Raw genomic sequence first — 15,170 nt, 5'->3', positions numbered from 1 at the left:
CTGGTGCAACCAACCCTTGACATGATCACTTTCCTGCAATGGATACCGGGACCTGTATGCTGTGACTCTTACCTAGTTAGTCCCCGACTACTAGCGCAGTCCAGACAGGGCAACTGCAGTAATGTAGTTGCATTTATCATACAACAACAACAACAACAACACATCAAAGCAGACAAGCCAGACGCCTTCGACCTCATTCCAGGGATAAACGAACAACAAAACAGTTTTTAACCAAATGGATGTAACGTGCTCGATCAGTTCAGTGACTCACAAAACTAATTTAACCATTGAACATGATACGAGTAAATATATTCCAGATTCAAAAGTGCCGCGTACATTGAACAACTTATTAGCGCTCGATTTGATATCAATTTTGATAATCTTATTTTAAATATTAGTTGCGCGCCACACAAAAAACGTACCCTTTGGTTTAATTTATGTGCAATATGCGTTGTACTATTTTTGAAATAATGATAAAACGATGAAATTAAATTGATCAGTTTTTGTGTGTTAAAGTATAATCATTTGAAATAAATTTGAATAGCCAACATTTAATTTACATAATAATTAACAAAAACGCGCGATACGTATAAAATAAATGTATAACTTGTTTAATTTTAAACTTTGCTTTATTATTATTAAATTAACATAAAACCACAAAATTAAGCGGGAAATCTTATAAAATCATTTAAAAATTTAATCACGCCATGGCCGTGCCCATGCTATTGTATTTTAATGAAAAATAAAATAACATAACGGTTACTTCACCTAACCATGTGCTTTCGCGCCACTGCGGACGCGCTTGTTTCACAATTAAGGCGGGCGCGCGCTACTGCAAGCGCAAGGGCTCTGGATAGAGCAGTAGATGTTTTCTTCTAAAAATGTGGGTATGTCGCTTTTCAAAACTATGGTTATAAACACAAATTTGTTGTAGCGCGATGCACTACTGGGTCGCGATGCACTACTGGGTCGCGCGCGCATCAAATAATGCTTCTTCGGTAGATCGGCGAGATGCACCACTGTGCCTCACCGAGCTGCGAAGGATTGACATCGTGAATCAAACAAATTTGATCCTAAATATTGCAAAAAGGTAGGTGCGTGCGCGGGTTTACATAGATAATCAATACTGTCTGGAGTTGTCATACGTTGTATGACCCGCCGTGCACGAAGTGCGCGGCTCCCCCTGTATTATATCGTCAGGACGATAAAGGGGCACAATTGGGAAAATGGGTGATTTATATTCTTTTTATTCCTTGTATTCCTTGTATATATTTTTGCAGACACAAAAAAATGTTCGACTCAAACCTTTTAAGATGGTTATACTTTTACTCAAATTGAGTCGGTATATAGTATGTGGTTCATTTATTGCCGGTGGATCGGTCTTTCTATACAGTTCTATAACTGGTTTCATGGTACACCGTAGTTACTAACTTTTTTTTATCTAGACACTTATTTTACTTCGGTGTATTCCAACAGCCACAATGTTACACAAGTGCAACCAGCCAATTACAGGAAGCCGAAGGATCTTTTTGGCCAGTGACGGTTAAGGTAGTGTGTACCATACTTTCTTCGTCCGAGACTTTGCTGCAATGTGCAGCTCCTCATTTAACCCTCACACCCGATTTCTCGAGTATTCGGCTGAGTAGACCGGGGGGCTGCATAGACCACTCATGATCCTTAACTGAACGTCGACGACGCTCACCCCACGACCAGGCAGTCAGTGGGTTTCGAACTCGCAACCTAACGATTGTAAGACAGGCGTTCTAACCAACTGCGCTACCTGGCCGTACAGTGATGAATCTAGGAATGAAGTTCCGAGCCAATTTCGCCATTCAAAGTTTGAAAAAGTGACCTCTTCAACTGTAGAACTGACTTATTAATCCTAGCAGGACGCAGGTCTGGATCCTCATCAAATTGATTCCATTCTAAATTCTAACCATAAACAACAAAAAAACCATTAACAGATAACTCCGTTTACCATTTGACATGTTCCAGAGTGAACGAGGCCTTCTCCGGACAAATTCTTGAAGGCAAGTCTTCTCTAGCTGAAGTCCGAACAGTATAATTTATCTGATAGTGTATTACTAAGGTGCTCTGCTGATAATTGTAGCAAGGATCCTAAAGTTAAGGAGGTCTACGAGCACAGGGCCAAGAAACAAGAAGGGAGCAGTCGGTGGGGTTACACTAATGAGCTGAGTGCTAGAGAAAGAGATCTCTACTTCAGAGAGTTAGTAGGGGTAACAGTGCAAGGCAGGATGGGCTTGGGATCCAAGAGGAGTGTAGCCAGTGAAAAGGAAAAACTGAAAGAACTGTTATCCCACATCTCAGAGCAGGATATCCTGTTGACACTGGTAGACAAGGGAGTTCAAGGACAATTCTTAACATGGGAAAACACCATGCAGCTAGACCTAGGTTGGAACAACCTTATTTACAACTACAAGATGAGCCCTGCTCTTCTTAAGTTCCACCTCAATGCAACCCATGACGTTGCAAATACTCCAGCAAACATGAGCCTGTGGAACTATGCTGACACAGGACACTGTCCACTTTGCGGATGGAGACACTGCAACATTAAGCACATTTTGGTAGCTTGCAACTTCTCGCTGAACAACAAACGATACAATTGGAGGCATGACAACGTGCTGCGGGTCATTGCGAAATCCCTACTGGATCAAATCGAGAAGTTCAACAACAAAGATTTTAAACTTGAAGTTCAGGACTGGACAGGCTTCAAGTCATCTAGCAGCTGTTACCAAAAACCGAAGACGAAGATGAAAAGAGAGAGCCCTTTTGAGAAAGACCAAGATTGGCAGATTATCTGGGACGAAGATGACCTCCCAGCACAGTTCCCCCAGCACATCTACGGAACTGCAGAACGTCCCGATATTGTAGTCTGGTCTGATAAAGGAAAGGTGGTCATATTAGTAGAGTTGACAGTTGGTGACGAGAGTAACTTTAGTGACCAAGTAGAACGTAAACAAGCACGTTACAACAGAGAGCTTATTCCTGGGCTGCATGGCAGTGGGTGGAAAGCTCAGCTTTTTACGGTAGAGGTTGGGTGTAGAGGCTTCTGGCATCATACCTTACCAGCCCTACTAAACTACTTTGGTGTTACAAAGAGAGTAAAGAAAGCAGTGTTCCAAGAGGCGGCTTTGGTTGCTCTCAGATGTTCCTATGCAATCTGGTTAGCAAGAGAAAACAAGAAGTGGAGTCCCTGCTACAACATCGCACAAAGACCCACTGTTCTACCATCAACTGAGTGAGCTGAGTGTTGGGCCCTTAAAACATTGTTTAAAGCCACACCTGGAATCTCAAGTACCAGGATCAGTGATGGAAGCTAAGAAAACAACAATTTCAAGAAAACAACAATTTTATTTAGTATCAATTAAAGCACACAAAAATATATTTCATATATATATAACTAGCACGAACTTTAGATCAGATATCTTAGGGGACTTGGAGTAGCAAGAGATTGACTAGAAGGTATATAACTTTTACAAAGATACGTCGAGAAGAATCCAGGGTGATACAGGATCGGAGAGTGCAGACCAAAAGTTTACGCACCCACCTTTGCCTCCTGAGTTCTTGGTTGGATAGAAATTTATGCAAACTTGGTCGTTTATACTCCAAGTCCCTTTCTTAAAAGAAGTAGTATTAACTATGTCTAGAGTTAGCTTCGTTCAATAATAACACCTTCAAAGGTCTCTACGATTCATTAAACCCTGAACTTGTCAAGGAAGCCGTTCATCACGCAATGAATACCACCAGACCAGACTGGACACCAGCACTCTGTGATTGGCTGGTCGACCTCGTTGATATCAGCCTAAGATCCTCTATTGGATGCTTTGAAGACAAGTGGTACGTCCAAAAGAACGGAGTGCCTACAGGTGGAAGTCTGTGTGTGCAGTTGGCCAACATAACTGTATTTTATGTAATGAACAAATGCGTTTACAGTAACACTGACATGATGAAGAGAGTTAGGACTGTAAGACGTTACATTGACGATGGTGCAGGTTTCTTCTACAGCACTGAAAGGAAATTTGACCAATGGATTTCCGATGTAAACAAATCCTTGAAAGAATATGGGCTACTCATTGATGAATCCCAATGGAAGGAAGTTGGCACACCTGTGGCTTTTCTTGATATCGAGTTTTGTTTCGACCCTGAGGGAAACTTACAAACTGACCTTCATGTCAAGGAAACAGATTCAAGAAGCTATCTACACTTTAGCAGTGCACATCCAAACCACATTTATAGTGGAATAGTTTACAGCCAGTGCATCAGGCTCAGAAGAATAATCAACTCGCAAGAACGACTGGAAACCAGATTGAGTGAATTAAGCCAAGCATTCAAGGCAGCTGCATATCCCTCAAAAATGGTGAACAACATCAGCAAAAAAGTTCTCAACTCAGAAAGAAACCTTGAACGAAGACCTCCCAAGGACAACACACTGAAGCCAGAGATCCTGCCAATAAGGGTTGTCTCAACCTACGGAAGTGACTCTGATATCGTCACCACAGTGATTAAGTATGAGGAGAACTTAAAGAAGACCAGAAGTTTTTGTAACCTGAGTGACTCAAAACAACAGAGTAACACCCTTGAAGAAAAGAAGAATGGCAAAAAGTTCTTCCAGTTTGTCAAGAAAACAGGAAGCAACCTCAAAAGCCGGTTGGTTAAGGTGAAAGACATAGCTCTGGGGAATAAGCACGGTCAAACAAAACCGTGTAGAAAGAAGAACTGCGCAACGTGTGAGTCTATTGATAGTGCTACACAAATCAGCATCAATGGGAAACGGGTAAAACCAGCACCAGGTACATGCATCACTTACAACATCATATATTTGATCAGATGTAAACTGTGTGAGAAACCATACGTGGGCAAATCCACCAGAATGCTACGGGTAAGGTTTGGCGAACACAGAAGAGCATTCTACAAGATCATCAGTGGGCAAAAGGTTGACACGGATGATGACTCAAACTGTGTAGGACTCCACCTCCATATAGAGCATGGATTGTCTCAGAAGGAAAATTTTAACAATAGTGTTTCAGTGTGTATTCTAGAAAATTCAAGTCCTAGTAGTTTAGATGTAAAGGAGCACCGATATATACATGCCTTAAAGTCCCTTCGCCCCTCAGGAATGAATAGTACATTCCTTTACTGCATAATTAATTTTTATTTTGTCCGAGGGGCTCTCCATAAATTATTTTAAAATATACTTGGTCCATTTATTGATGTTTCATTTATCACAGCAGTTTCCTTTTCAGAGTTTGAGTTTATATTTAGAAACTAACCATACTATCTTTTAGATTTATGTCACTTATGATGGCTCCGGCTGAAAGTACTATGACTCATTTTATTTAGAAGATCGTAGTTTCATTGCTTCTGAAGTAGCTATCAGTTCGCCGGTCATTGTTGGGTATAATACTCTTGTGAATAACAATATCAATATAATCAATATCAATATCAGATAAACCTACCGAATAAATTATTAAATATCAATTAATTCATTCCGATAAAAATTTTTATAAATTTAGATGTTTAACTTATCTAAAAACATTACAACAAATGGTTAAAAAGCGCCCAAAATCGATTTGAAAGATTTTCTGTCTATAGTACAATCATGATAGTAATAGTAAGTGTGTGCCGCTGCAATTAGATTTGATTACTGCAATTTGAAATTGTTTGGAGTCCAAGTATCTTTTAAGTCAGCTGCCTGTGCTTGTATTAATAGTGCTTTGGTTCTCAGTTTTATCAAGCTAATGGACGTTTCTAAGCAATTGCTTGAAGTTAAAATTTTTCTATGAACAGTGTTCCAAAGCTTGGCTGCATTAAACAAAAAGGTGTTTGATTTATTTAGGAGAATAACCATTAGACTCGTTGCACGGTTTGAAATGTTGATAGCCTCATAAAGGGAGTATGGGCAGTGGTACTTGATAATCTTAGAGAATTCTAAAATACAGTGATATTTGTACAAGTTTTGAGTCGTAAGAATTTTTAATCTATTAAAAATGGGTTTTGTATGCTCCTTTTCAAAGTGTTTATGGTCTAGTTTTTGCATACCGTATGGTCTAGTACGTGCACATGTTGATTGTTTATCTAAATATGAGTCAAGGTCGCCAAAAAGGATCCTTATACAGTGCTTCTGTGTGATGAAAAGACTATCATTGGACCGTTCTTTGAGGACAACACCCCAAACACTTATACCATAACTGAGATGTGATTCAAAAAGAGCATTATATATTTTCAAATATAGTTCAGAAGGTATCGAGTGCCGAATTCTGCAGATTGCACCAGTCATAGATCTCAGTTTTTTACGGATGTAGTGCATGTGGGCAATCCAGTTTAGCTTACTATCTATAACAACACCTAAGAATTTGGTATCCTTGACTTTAGTAATAACCTTACCATTGATGAATATTGATCTAGATTCATCTAGCAGGATAGCAAATGGTCTGGTCCGTGCACAGGTGTCATCATATTCAGAGGCAGGTTTAAAATGTATGTAGCAGCATTTGGACATGTTGATATGAAGTAGATTACATTTCATGTAAATCGAGACATGTTTAAGTACTAAGTTGGCTTTTTTGTATGTTGCTTCTCTAGATGGTCCTGATATGAAGATATTAGTGTCATCAGCATAAAGTACAAATTTCACCTCACTGTCTGAAAAGCAGTTTACTATATCGTTCATATACAATAGGAAGAGTAACGGCCCTAGAATTGACCCTTGCGGTACTCCAAATTTCACGTCCATTGTTTCTGATGGTACATCGTTATACATAACATACTGCTTTCTGTTAGTCAAATAGCTTTTTAGTAAGGTAAGTGCTGTGCCCCTAATACCGTAGGAATTTAATTTGCATAAAAGAATATCGTGATCAAGGGTGTCGAAGGCTTTGCTCAAGTCAATGAATATCCCTAGGACATGTTTATTGCTTGCCAGAGACTTAGTAACGGAGTCTATAGATTTGTGTAGAGCATGGGTGGTAGAATGGCCTTTTCTAAATCCAAACTGTGAGTCTGTTAGTACACCTTTAGATGTGAAGAAATTATAGAGGCGTTTATAAATGACCTTCTCGAAGATCTTTCCAAATAAAGGTAATATTGATACAGGCCGATAATTTTCAATGCATTCTTTATTGTCTTTCTTGTAAATAGGAATAACTTTACCAGTTTTAAAAATACTTGGGAATGTACCACTTTGTATACATGTGTTGTAAAGCCTAGCCAAGGTACCAGCAATGAGCTTGGCCGGTTTTTTTACAACAACTATAGGTATGTCACTTGCCTTACCATTTTGAAAGTCTCGGATCACCTCTATAATTTCTTCTTCATTAGTTTCTTCCAGGTATATGGAGTCAGATACCGAATTAGACATAAACTGAGCAAATGATTCTACTGGTTCCAGAGAAATACTATTGTTTGACAGTACATTTTTATTGAGATTACTTGCAAGAGATGTAAAATATTCACAGAATTTGTTAGCAATTATTCGTCTGCAAGTAACTCTCTGGCCATCTATGACAAAATCGTCCTTACATCTAGACAAATTTTTGCCACGGAGTTCATTTATAATTTCCCAAGTCTTTTTTGAGTTCATGCTGTACTTCTCGAATTTTTGAGTATAGCACATGGCCTTTGCCATCTTTATTGAGCTCTTGAGAAACTTGTCGAATTCCTTGTAGTAGATGTGCTTGTTTGGATCCCCATCAGGTAGTTTTAATGTACAAGTCTTCTTCCATTCGAAATACAACCTAGCTTTCTTGTCGATGGAGTTAATGAGGCCCTGGGTGATCCAAGGGTTGGTTATGCTGTTACGTTTAGTGGTTCTAGGAGTTAGAAGTTTGCAAGACAAATCTATCTTTTCTTGAAATAACTGCACGAAAGAGTCAAATGTGTTACAGCTGTGGTGGAACCTATCTATATCGTTTTCTATTTCAAGACAGAGCTTCTCTAAGTTAGCATTACTATAGTCGTAGTGTATAGTAATTTTGTCTGATGAATCAGGTGTTGGCACAGAGTCAGGGGAAAGTTCAATAAGAGTGAATATAGGGTGATGGTGGGAGATCTTGTCAGATATCACACCAGAAATAAGGGATTGATCTACGACATTGGTATGGATATTGTCAATACAGGTCCTGGAACAGCCAGGCATTTGGTGAGTTGGTACTGATATGGTTGGTATGAAGCCGTTGTTGAATATTATTTCTTGGAATTTGTCCTCTGATGGAGATGGGTCGTTCAAAATGTTAACATTGAAATCACCAAGAATATATACTTTTTTGCCATTCAGTTTTGAGAGAATACATTCATACGCTTTGTTGAACATCTCAAGTGATGCGTTTGGGGGACGGTATATAACCCCTACGACAGTTGGATCTTGCAAGCTAGTGATAGATACAAACAGTGATTCTATGTGTTCATTACAGAGAGATAAGTCAGTGATTTTGTTAAAGTTAAGGGAATCGTGTAGGTAAAGACACACTCCTGACCCTTTACCCTTGAACTGGTTTTTCTCTTGGCAAAAGTAGCGTGATTGGTAACAGGAGGAGTATCCGTTAAGCTGATACAGAGTTCCATTTTCGGGATTAGTGTTTGTTTCTGCAAGGCCGATAACAGAGAATTTGTGGTCGATACAAGACAATTCAACTGCAAAGTTGTCGAAGTTTGATGCATTTCCATCAATATTTAGAAATAATTTGGACAAATATTTAGCTGAATTTTTAGGTAGGATGGTGGCATTCAACTCTGTTATTGAGAATGTTTTGCAATTTTCAAGAATCTTTGAGCTATTGTAGATAGATTCAATATAATTAACTGGCTCATCATCAATGAGGCCATTGTTTGCAAAGTGGGGAGCTTGGTAGAAAGGGTTATACCGAACGATATCATTGGCATCAGTGCATATTTTGCAGTATGTTGCATCTCGAAATTTGACTATGTTATCATCAGTTTTGCATTTTTTGTGCATTATTTTGTCACACATCTGACAAGTTATGAATGGATGTCCAGCACGCACAGGTCTATTGCAGCAGCAGCAAATTTCGCATATTAGTTTGGCTATCATGACATAACTACGGATCTACGAGAACGTGGGGAAAATCTTTTTTGGGCCTTGGTAACATCACTGAACAACCTCCCATCAACGGGGCTACCTAGGATCTTATGTGCAATTGCCCGGGAGAGTTTAAAGATACCGCTTGACCCCAGGTGGATTGGGTCATCCGGCTTCTTGTATCTACAAAACTGCTTGTCCAGTAGACCCTCCTCATCAACAAAACTATCAAAATCTAAAGTGCCTATTCTAGTATTAGTATTACAGTACCCAAATAATAAACTATTAAACTCCATGGCTCTGTCATTCAGCCAGGAGGACCTAGTTGGAAGGATGGGTGAGACAATAACTTTAGAATATGGACACATATCACAAATATTCTTGAGCTTCTTCATCAGCTCATTAGCCCAATGTTTAACATCACCCCCTCCCCTCTTGATATTATTTATACCACAGTGTACTACAACGTTCTTGTATCCAACACAAAGAACAGGGTCTAACTGATCTATTGTGAAACATTCGATTCTTTTCCCAGGCAGCTTGTGTCCAAATGTTCCTTTTCCAGCCCCAAATTTGAGGAACCGGGTGTTTGAATCACCGACAATCAAGGTCGCATTGATGCTCCTGCTTACGTAGCGGAAGGTAATACTGTATCTTAAGTCCCTCTTTTCTGTGCTTTTATCAATTCGGTGGTCCCAAAGAAACTGGGACTGTTTGCTCATGACATAGAGACTACGTCCCTCTATTGTCTCTACGACCTCTCCTTCAAGCTGATCCTTTTTTGTGAATTTTACAGAGCAATCACCACCTAAGGATACTGTAAATATGGAACTATCATGGACCAGTGATTGCTCGTTATCAGAGTGCTTAGGAAGAAAGCTGTTCCCATCAGTGTACCGATTTATCAAGCACTGATTGATTGCTGAACTAGGACATCCTTCCTTTATCTTGGAGACAAGCTTATTAAGAACCTCAGGAAATTCTGTTGATGTCGGTTTTTCAGCTTTAGCCCCCGGGTACTGATAAGGTTCGCCAAAGCTCACAACCCCATGTCCATTTTCGGAGTTACTATCAAAGGCTTCCTTCTGTTGGTCTAAGAAAACTGAAAGCTCAGAGTTCAATTTTTCATCTACAAATTCTGGGACATACGACAGAATGTGCTTGGACTTAGGGTCGTCTACACTTGCATGCTTCTGTGCATCTAGGAGAAGCTGTTCTTGGTCCATTTCACATGGTGCGGGTGACCCTATATTAAAAGGAGGCATGGGCAGATCAGGGGTGGAAACATTTGATGACCTACTGTTTTTAAAACAGCTAAGCAGATACATAGATGGAGTTGCTATCGAAAGATATAGAACTCAGGTATCCAACATCGTACCTTGATTATATTGTAGTATTTTCTCATAAATGCTAAAAAATGACCTCTGAGGTTCGAACCGGGATGAGCTCAATAACATAAGCCGCCTTAGCCGCCGTGCTACTAGAGGCTCAGCAGATTTACAATATGTAACGCTATAATCTATATAAAAATACGCGCACGCAAGTAACTTTTCTTTATTTTATGGATCCAAATAAAAGCGACATACCCACAATTCTGAGAAATAAACCTCGCGCGACATAAAGCGACATAATCGCAATTTCGCCCACACATTTGCTAGAACACCTCCTTGGATAGAGCAAAACGGTTACCAGTATTTTATTTGTTGCATTCTCTTTGAAAAGTAATTAAAATGTATATTTAAAACCCATGAAGTCTGAAAGAAGTCAATGTAGAAATATAAATTGTCTTTTAACCCTATGTCATAGGGATGTTTTGAAATTTACTTCATGGGCCTGGCACGCGCGCATACAATGCCAAATACGCGGCACTTTTTTCAAGCTTCTCGCATTCGAAATTGAATCCGCGCTAGCTAAATTGTTTGCCCAAATGTTTTAATTTTTTAGCGCGATGCATAAATGCATGAATGGGCTGTGCCGTGCATCAAGTAATGCTTTTCGCAACTGACAACTACTTTTGTTGGTCATTGGTTCATAATAAAATATTTTGCTCAGCTCAAAATTATCGCCAACCTTAATTTCAGTTAAGTCTTACCTAGATTGCTAGTCTATTGCTTGCTCCTCTCACGTAATTCGAGAAGCTCAAAAAGAGCGCCGCGTGCATTAAGGAAAACAAAATCCCCTTGCATTCGCTCCCTGCAAACCTCTCACCGACAAAAGCACCAGCCATCAGATAATAATTTTAGGGCGTCCACAGACGCCTGAACACCATCAATAGCTGCCATTGGAACCATTATTGATGGTTAAATGAGGAGGGGTCCTGCCAAAAGATCAATAATCTTCTTAGGATACCCTTTAGTACATCTACATTCTAGATTGTATTGTACTGTATACAGTGGCGAGACGCACCTGTGTGCCGCCCCTGCAAATATTTTTACTGCCCCCAAAAGTACCCCAAATATTTTTTTTACGCATTGATGAATGCTCCCCTAAGGCGGACTGTATACACTATACATAGTACTATATTACTTGTTGATTAATAATTAACACCCATACATAGTGTTCTTGTAAAATCACACTCAATGGAAATGTGGCTTGGATTCTTGATTCTTGATTGGGAATAGTAACAACTGTTTCTTAAAACATAGCCTGCCGTACAACACGTTGCTGGATAACAAAGACTGTATATCCCTAAATGTGTCTTGTAGCTCAAATTTTAGGCTACTGCACTAAATGAAAGTCTTAGTATGTTGTTGATAGTTCGATTGATAATAGATCATAACTTAAAACTGTCCTATGCTATGCATATTTTCAAATCACATTGACGTTCAACTCATTAGGTCACCTATGCATGAATATCTCTGAAAAAACTAATCTACAATATTCTCATTAGCAGGCTCAAAAATGGCATCAGCTACTAATGAAACTAGTTCATTAGATACAGATTTGCAGAGGATTAGGTTGGAAGAGAGGCATCTGCAAAAATTTAAAGCAGAGAAGATAGCTGAAAAGTGGCGTCAACAGGACAAATATATCGATTTCTTAGAGGATAAGTTAGATCAACTGAAGGACCAATCTAAATCAAAGTTAGATTCGCAGAATCAAGATTCAACCAGAAGAGAAAATATTTTGATTATGAGACTTGCAAGCAAAGAACAGGAGGCCCAAGATATGATAAACCAAATTCAGGTAATGCTCTATAGTCTCAAAATGTATCTATATTATAAAAGAAGTCTTCAAAGTTCATGAAATAATTACAAGATGTCATGTATGTTCTTATATATTTCTTTAGATTTCATCTGCATTTGGTTGCAATTTTTGAAACATTTAATAACAAAACTTATCTACTCAATCTACAATTTTTAATCAAATGCAAATTTCAGGAACTGAAATGTTCTCTGGCTCCTTCAACAAGTAACTTGCGGACAACCCTATTGGATCCTTGTGTAAATTTGCTTTTCCAGAAGATGCAATCTCAAATAAAGGAACTCCAGGGTAAGCTAGCAAAAGCAGAAGAAGAACTCAATGCCTGGTCTTTTACTGCTGACAGTGTGACAGGAAAGGTTAGTTCTTATCTATTTATTCATACTATTTTTCGACTATGGTCATCATGAAAATAGAGAAACAAAATATCATCCTACTCATATTATTCTTATGTATGTTCTGATTTGGCAACCAAAGCCAGATGTTTATAGTATCATTCTTGGTAAATGGTAAGTCTCTCATTGAATCTAAAGTTTTTCCTAACTAGTTTTTTATTTCAGAAACTGATGGGGAAATGCAGAATGTTGATTGACGAGAACGAAGAGTTGGGACGTCAGTTATCACAGGGTCGTGTAGCTCAGCTTCAAGCTGAACTGTCTCTGCAAAAGAGTGCAAATGAAGAAATGCAGAAGAATTTGGATGAAATGACTGGATTTGTTCTTCAGCTAGATGAGGAAGTGAGTCTTAATATGTGGATATTTTAGTTAACTCACAGAAAAAGTGTTTTTATTTCAAGATTTGTACCATTTCATAGTTTTGTGCTCTTATTGAATTTTTACACTACAATTTGCATTATACATTTTAATGTTACATTTTCACAGGTCGAAGGCATGCAGGCAACTATATTGCATCTACAACAGCAACTTAAATACACACAAGACAAGTTGAAGACAGCAAATGAAAAGCTAGAAAAAAATTATGAGGTGAATTTTCAAATTTACTTTTAATTATTTTTGTTTTAGGCTTTTCCATTTATGGGTCCATGTAATTGCGGTCATCGCTTGCGATGAGCTTCCGTGTTTGGTTGCCCATCAAATTTTACAGATGGTGTATCATCAGTTCGTATTATTTAATTTAATTTCTCCATTTCTGTAATCAGTAAAATTTGAAAAGTATTTAATAAAAAAAAGTATATTTACGTGAAACAGTTTATTGCAATTGATAGTGGCTGGCTGAAGTTTTCAAATGATCTATGTTGCATAAATTTCGGCCTCAAAAAACCGCTCTCCTTCTTTTACCTCTCGTCATTTTAATTGTTGAAAATAACTAGCTTGTTTTAGGATAAAAGAAGGGATGAAGCAGAATCGTCATCTAAAATAAAATCAGAAAAGTACGACGATGATGAGAAGGTAAGGATTAGATAAAACGTTAAAAGTCCAGTTTTGTTTTTATATTAGTTCTGTAACCTGGTCCTTTCATTTTAGCCTACTTATTACTTACATATTTTATCGATGCCCAACTTTTATTATAACTGCAAAACGTCTTACTGTAATTTGTAATTTGTTTAAACTCAGGTTAAAAAGTACCCACGATCACTAAAATTTTAGTTAAGTAAGTTGAAGCTTGCTGTTTCAAAACCTTGCCTGAACCCATTTCTTGCAGCAATTGATGATTTAGTAGAATTTATGTTTGCCATAATGTCTAACATTTGCTTCACACTAGTTTTAACCATGACATAATCTTAATGGTGTAAATGGCACTTGGCATATTAACTGATTACTGAATAACGTTAATGAAGTTATTATTTTTAAATGCAAAATGAAGAGGTCATACTGCAGACATTGAAGTGCACTATCAGTAAAGCATAGAATACTCTAAATTTGCTGCTGATAGAGACGCATATATTGCTTAATCATAAAACCTTCAGGATCTAGTCCTAGACTGCTCAGGAGCTTAAAAATCCATTAAGAATTATCATTACTCGCTATTTTAAAAATAACTTCATGATTTCAGCTTAGTATCGTTTGTTTAAATTCCTTTTTATTACTGCGCCCTTTCTTTTTCAATATTTGCTTTAATCACTGAAACAAGAACCATTGATTGCTCTTTCAAACTGTTTTACGTTTGTCCTCGACTGTTGAATTACTGATCTAAACCATAATATATATCATCAGATTTGAAAAATTCAAAGAAGTGATATTAAACTTTTGATTCGGGTTCAGCAGGGACTAGATAAGACCTCAGTCGTGTAATGGGTACATGTAATAGGTACATGTAGCATGGTTATGATATGTAACCAAACTTATAAGTCTCTAGAAAAGGGCAGGTTATTCTCGAATGAAATATCAAAATGTCCTGAACGTCTTGTTGAACTGAACATCAAGATATATTTCAGTTCTAGTATCCAATATAATCAGAACTTAACGTAATTATTTTCATCACACATATTGCAATCACAATAGTGCTTTAACATTGCCCCTGCGTTTCTAACTATTAGTAATGATACTAATAGTTTAAAATGGGTAGACTAACTTCCTTGGCAAATGCCCCTTCCTAGTTGGACCCGATTAGGAAATTTGGCATTATATGAGAGAAAACTTAATCAAGGTATTTGACAGCAGGATAAGAGGAAACGGTCAGAAGACGAGGAAGAAGTCGTTAAAAAGAAGAAAGATAAGGTGAGAAGTAAGTCAGGCAAGGAAAGTAAGAGGAATAAACACAAGGATAAGAGCCAAAACGATGAGAACTGATATAATCTTCAATGTTTATAATATGTATAATTTTGAAATGGTCTTATCAAAAATGAGTGGGTACCATCTGTGGAACTTGTTATATTTTCTTATTTTTTAATTAAACATTTTTATGATTACGTTCCACATAGACATGAAGAATTATAAACTATTTTCCTTGAACC

The 15,170-nt window shown here is 37.9% G+C and overlaps 1 protein-coding gene and 1 long non-coding RNA gene across 5 annotated transcripts; both read left to right on the top strand.

The window, feature by feature from the left end:
* The first annotated feature begins 5,989 nt into the window (after nucleotides 1-5,989).
* Nucleotides 5,990-6,484, top strand: LOC134819967 (uncharacterized). The gene is made up of 2 exons (XR_010160826.1): nucleotides 5,990-6,043; nucleotides 6,232-6,484. It is a non-coding gene; the product is annotated as an uncharacterized LOC134819967 (long non-coding RNA).
* A 5,465-nt stretch (nucleotides 6,485-11,949) lies between these two features.
* LOC134819446 (pre-mRNA-splicing regulator WTAP-like) lies at nucleotides 11,950-15,163 on the top strand. 4 transcript variants are annotated; one of them, XM_063829399.1, is made up of 7 exons: nucleotides 11,950-12,241; nucleotides 12,436-12,615; nucleotides 12,817-12,993; nucleotides 13,138-13,239; nucleotides 13,597-13,665; nucleotides 13,831-13,867; nucleotides 14,875-14,964. In XM_063829399.1, the coding sequence occupies exons 1-6, from the start codon at nucleotides 11,957-11,959 to the stop codon at nucleotides 13,861-13,863; spliced, it is 846 nt and encodes a 281-aa protein (XP_063685469.1). In that variant the 5' UTR covers nucleotides 11,950-11,956; the 3' UTR covers nucleotides 13,864-13,867; nucleotides 14,875-14,964. The 4 variants fall into 4 exon arrangements, with proteins under 4 accessions (XP_063685469.1, XP_063685471.1, XP_063685468.1 ...); XM_063829401.1 differs by having other exon boundaries at nucleotides 14,878-14,952; XM_063829398.1 differs by lacking the exon at nucleotides 13,831-13,867 and having other exon boundaries at nucleotides 14,878-15,163.
* Nucleotides 15,164-15,170: the final 7 nt, after the last annotated feature.

This window comes from Bolinopsis microptera, chromosome 8, assembly GCF_026151205.1.
Source record: "Bolinopsis microptera isolate Bmic1 chromosome 8, MBARI_Bmic_1.0, whole genome shotgun sequence".
NCBI lineage: Eukaryota > Metazoa > Ctenophora > Tentaculata > Lobata > Bolinopsidae > Bolinopsis > Bolinopsis microptera.
The sequence above is the reverse complement of the archived record's forward strand: the minus strand, read 5'-3'. Positions and strand labels throughout refer to the sequence as shown.

Excerpts from the sequence above, each read along its gene's own strand:
- LOC134819446 (XM_063829397.1), top strand. The coding sequence starts at position 11,957 with ATGGCATCAGCTACTAATGAAACTAGTTCATTAGATACAGATTTGCAG. Across the intron at positions 12,616-12,816 it reads CTGACAGTGTGACAGGAAAG|AAACTGATGGGGAAATGCAG; the intron begins GTTAGTTCTTAT and ends TTTTTATTTCAG. Across the intron at positions 12,994-13,137 it reads TTCTTCAGCTAGATGAGGAA|GTCGAAGGCATGCAGGCAAC; the intron begins GTGAGTCTTAAT and ends ACATTTTCACAG.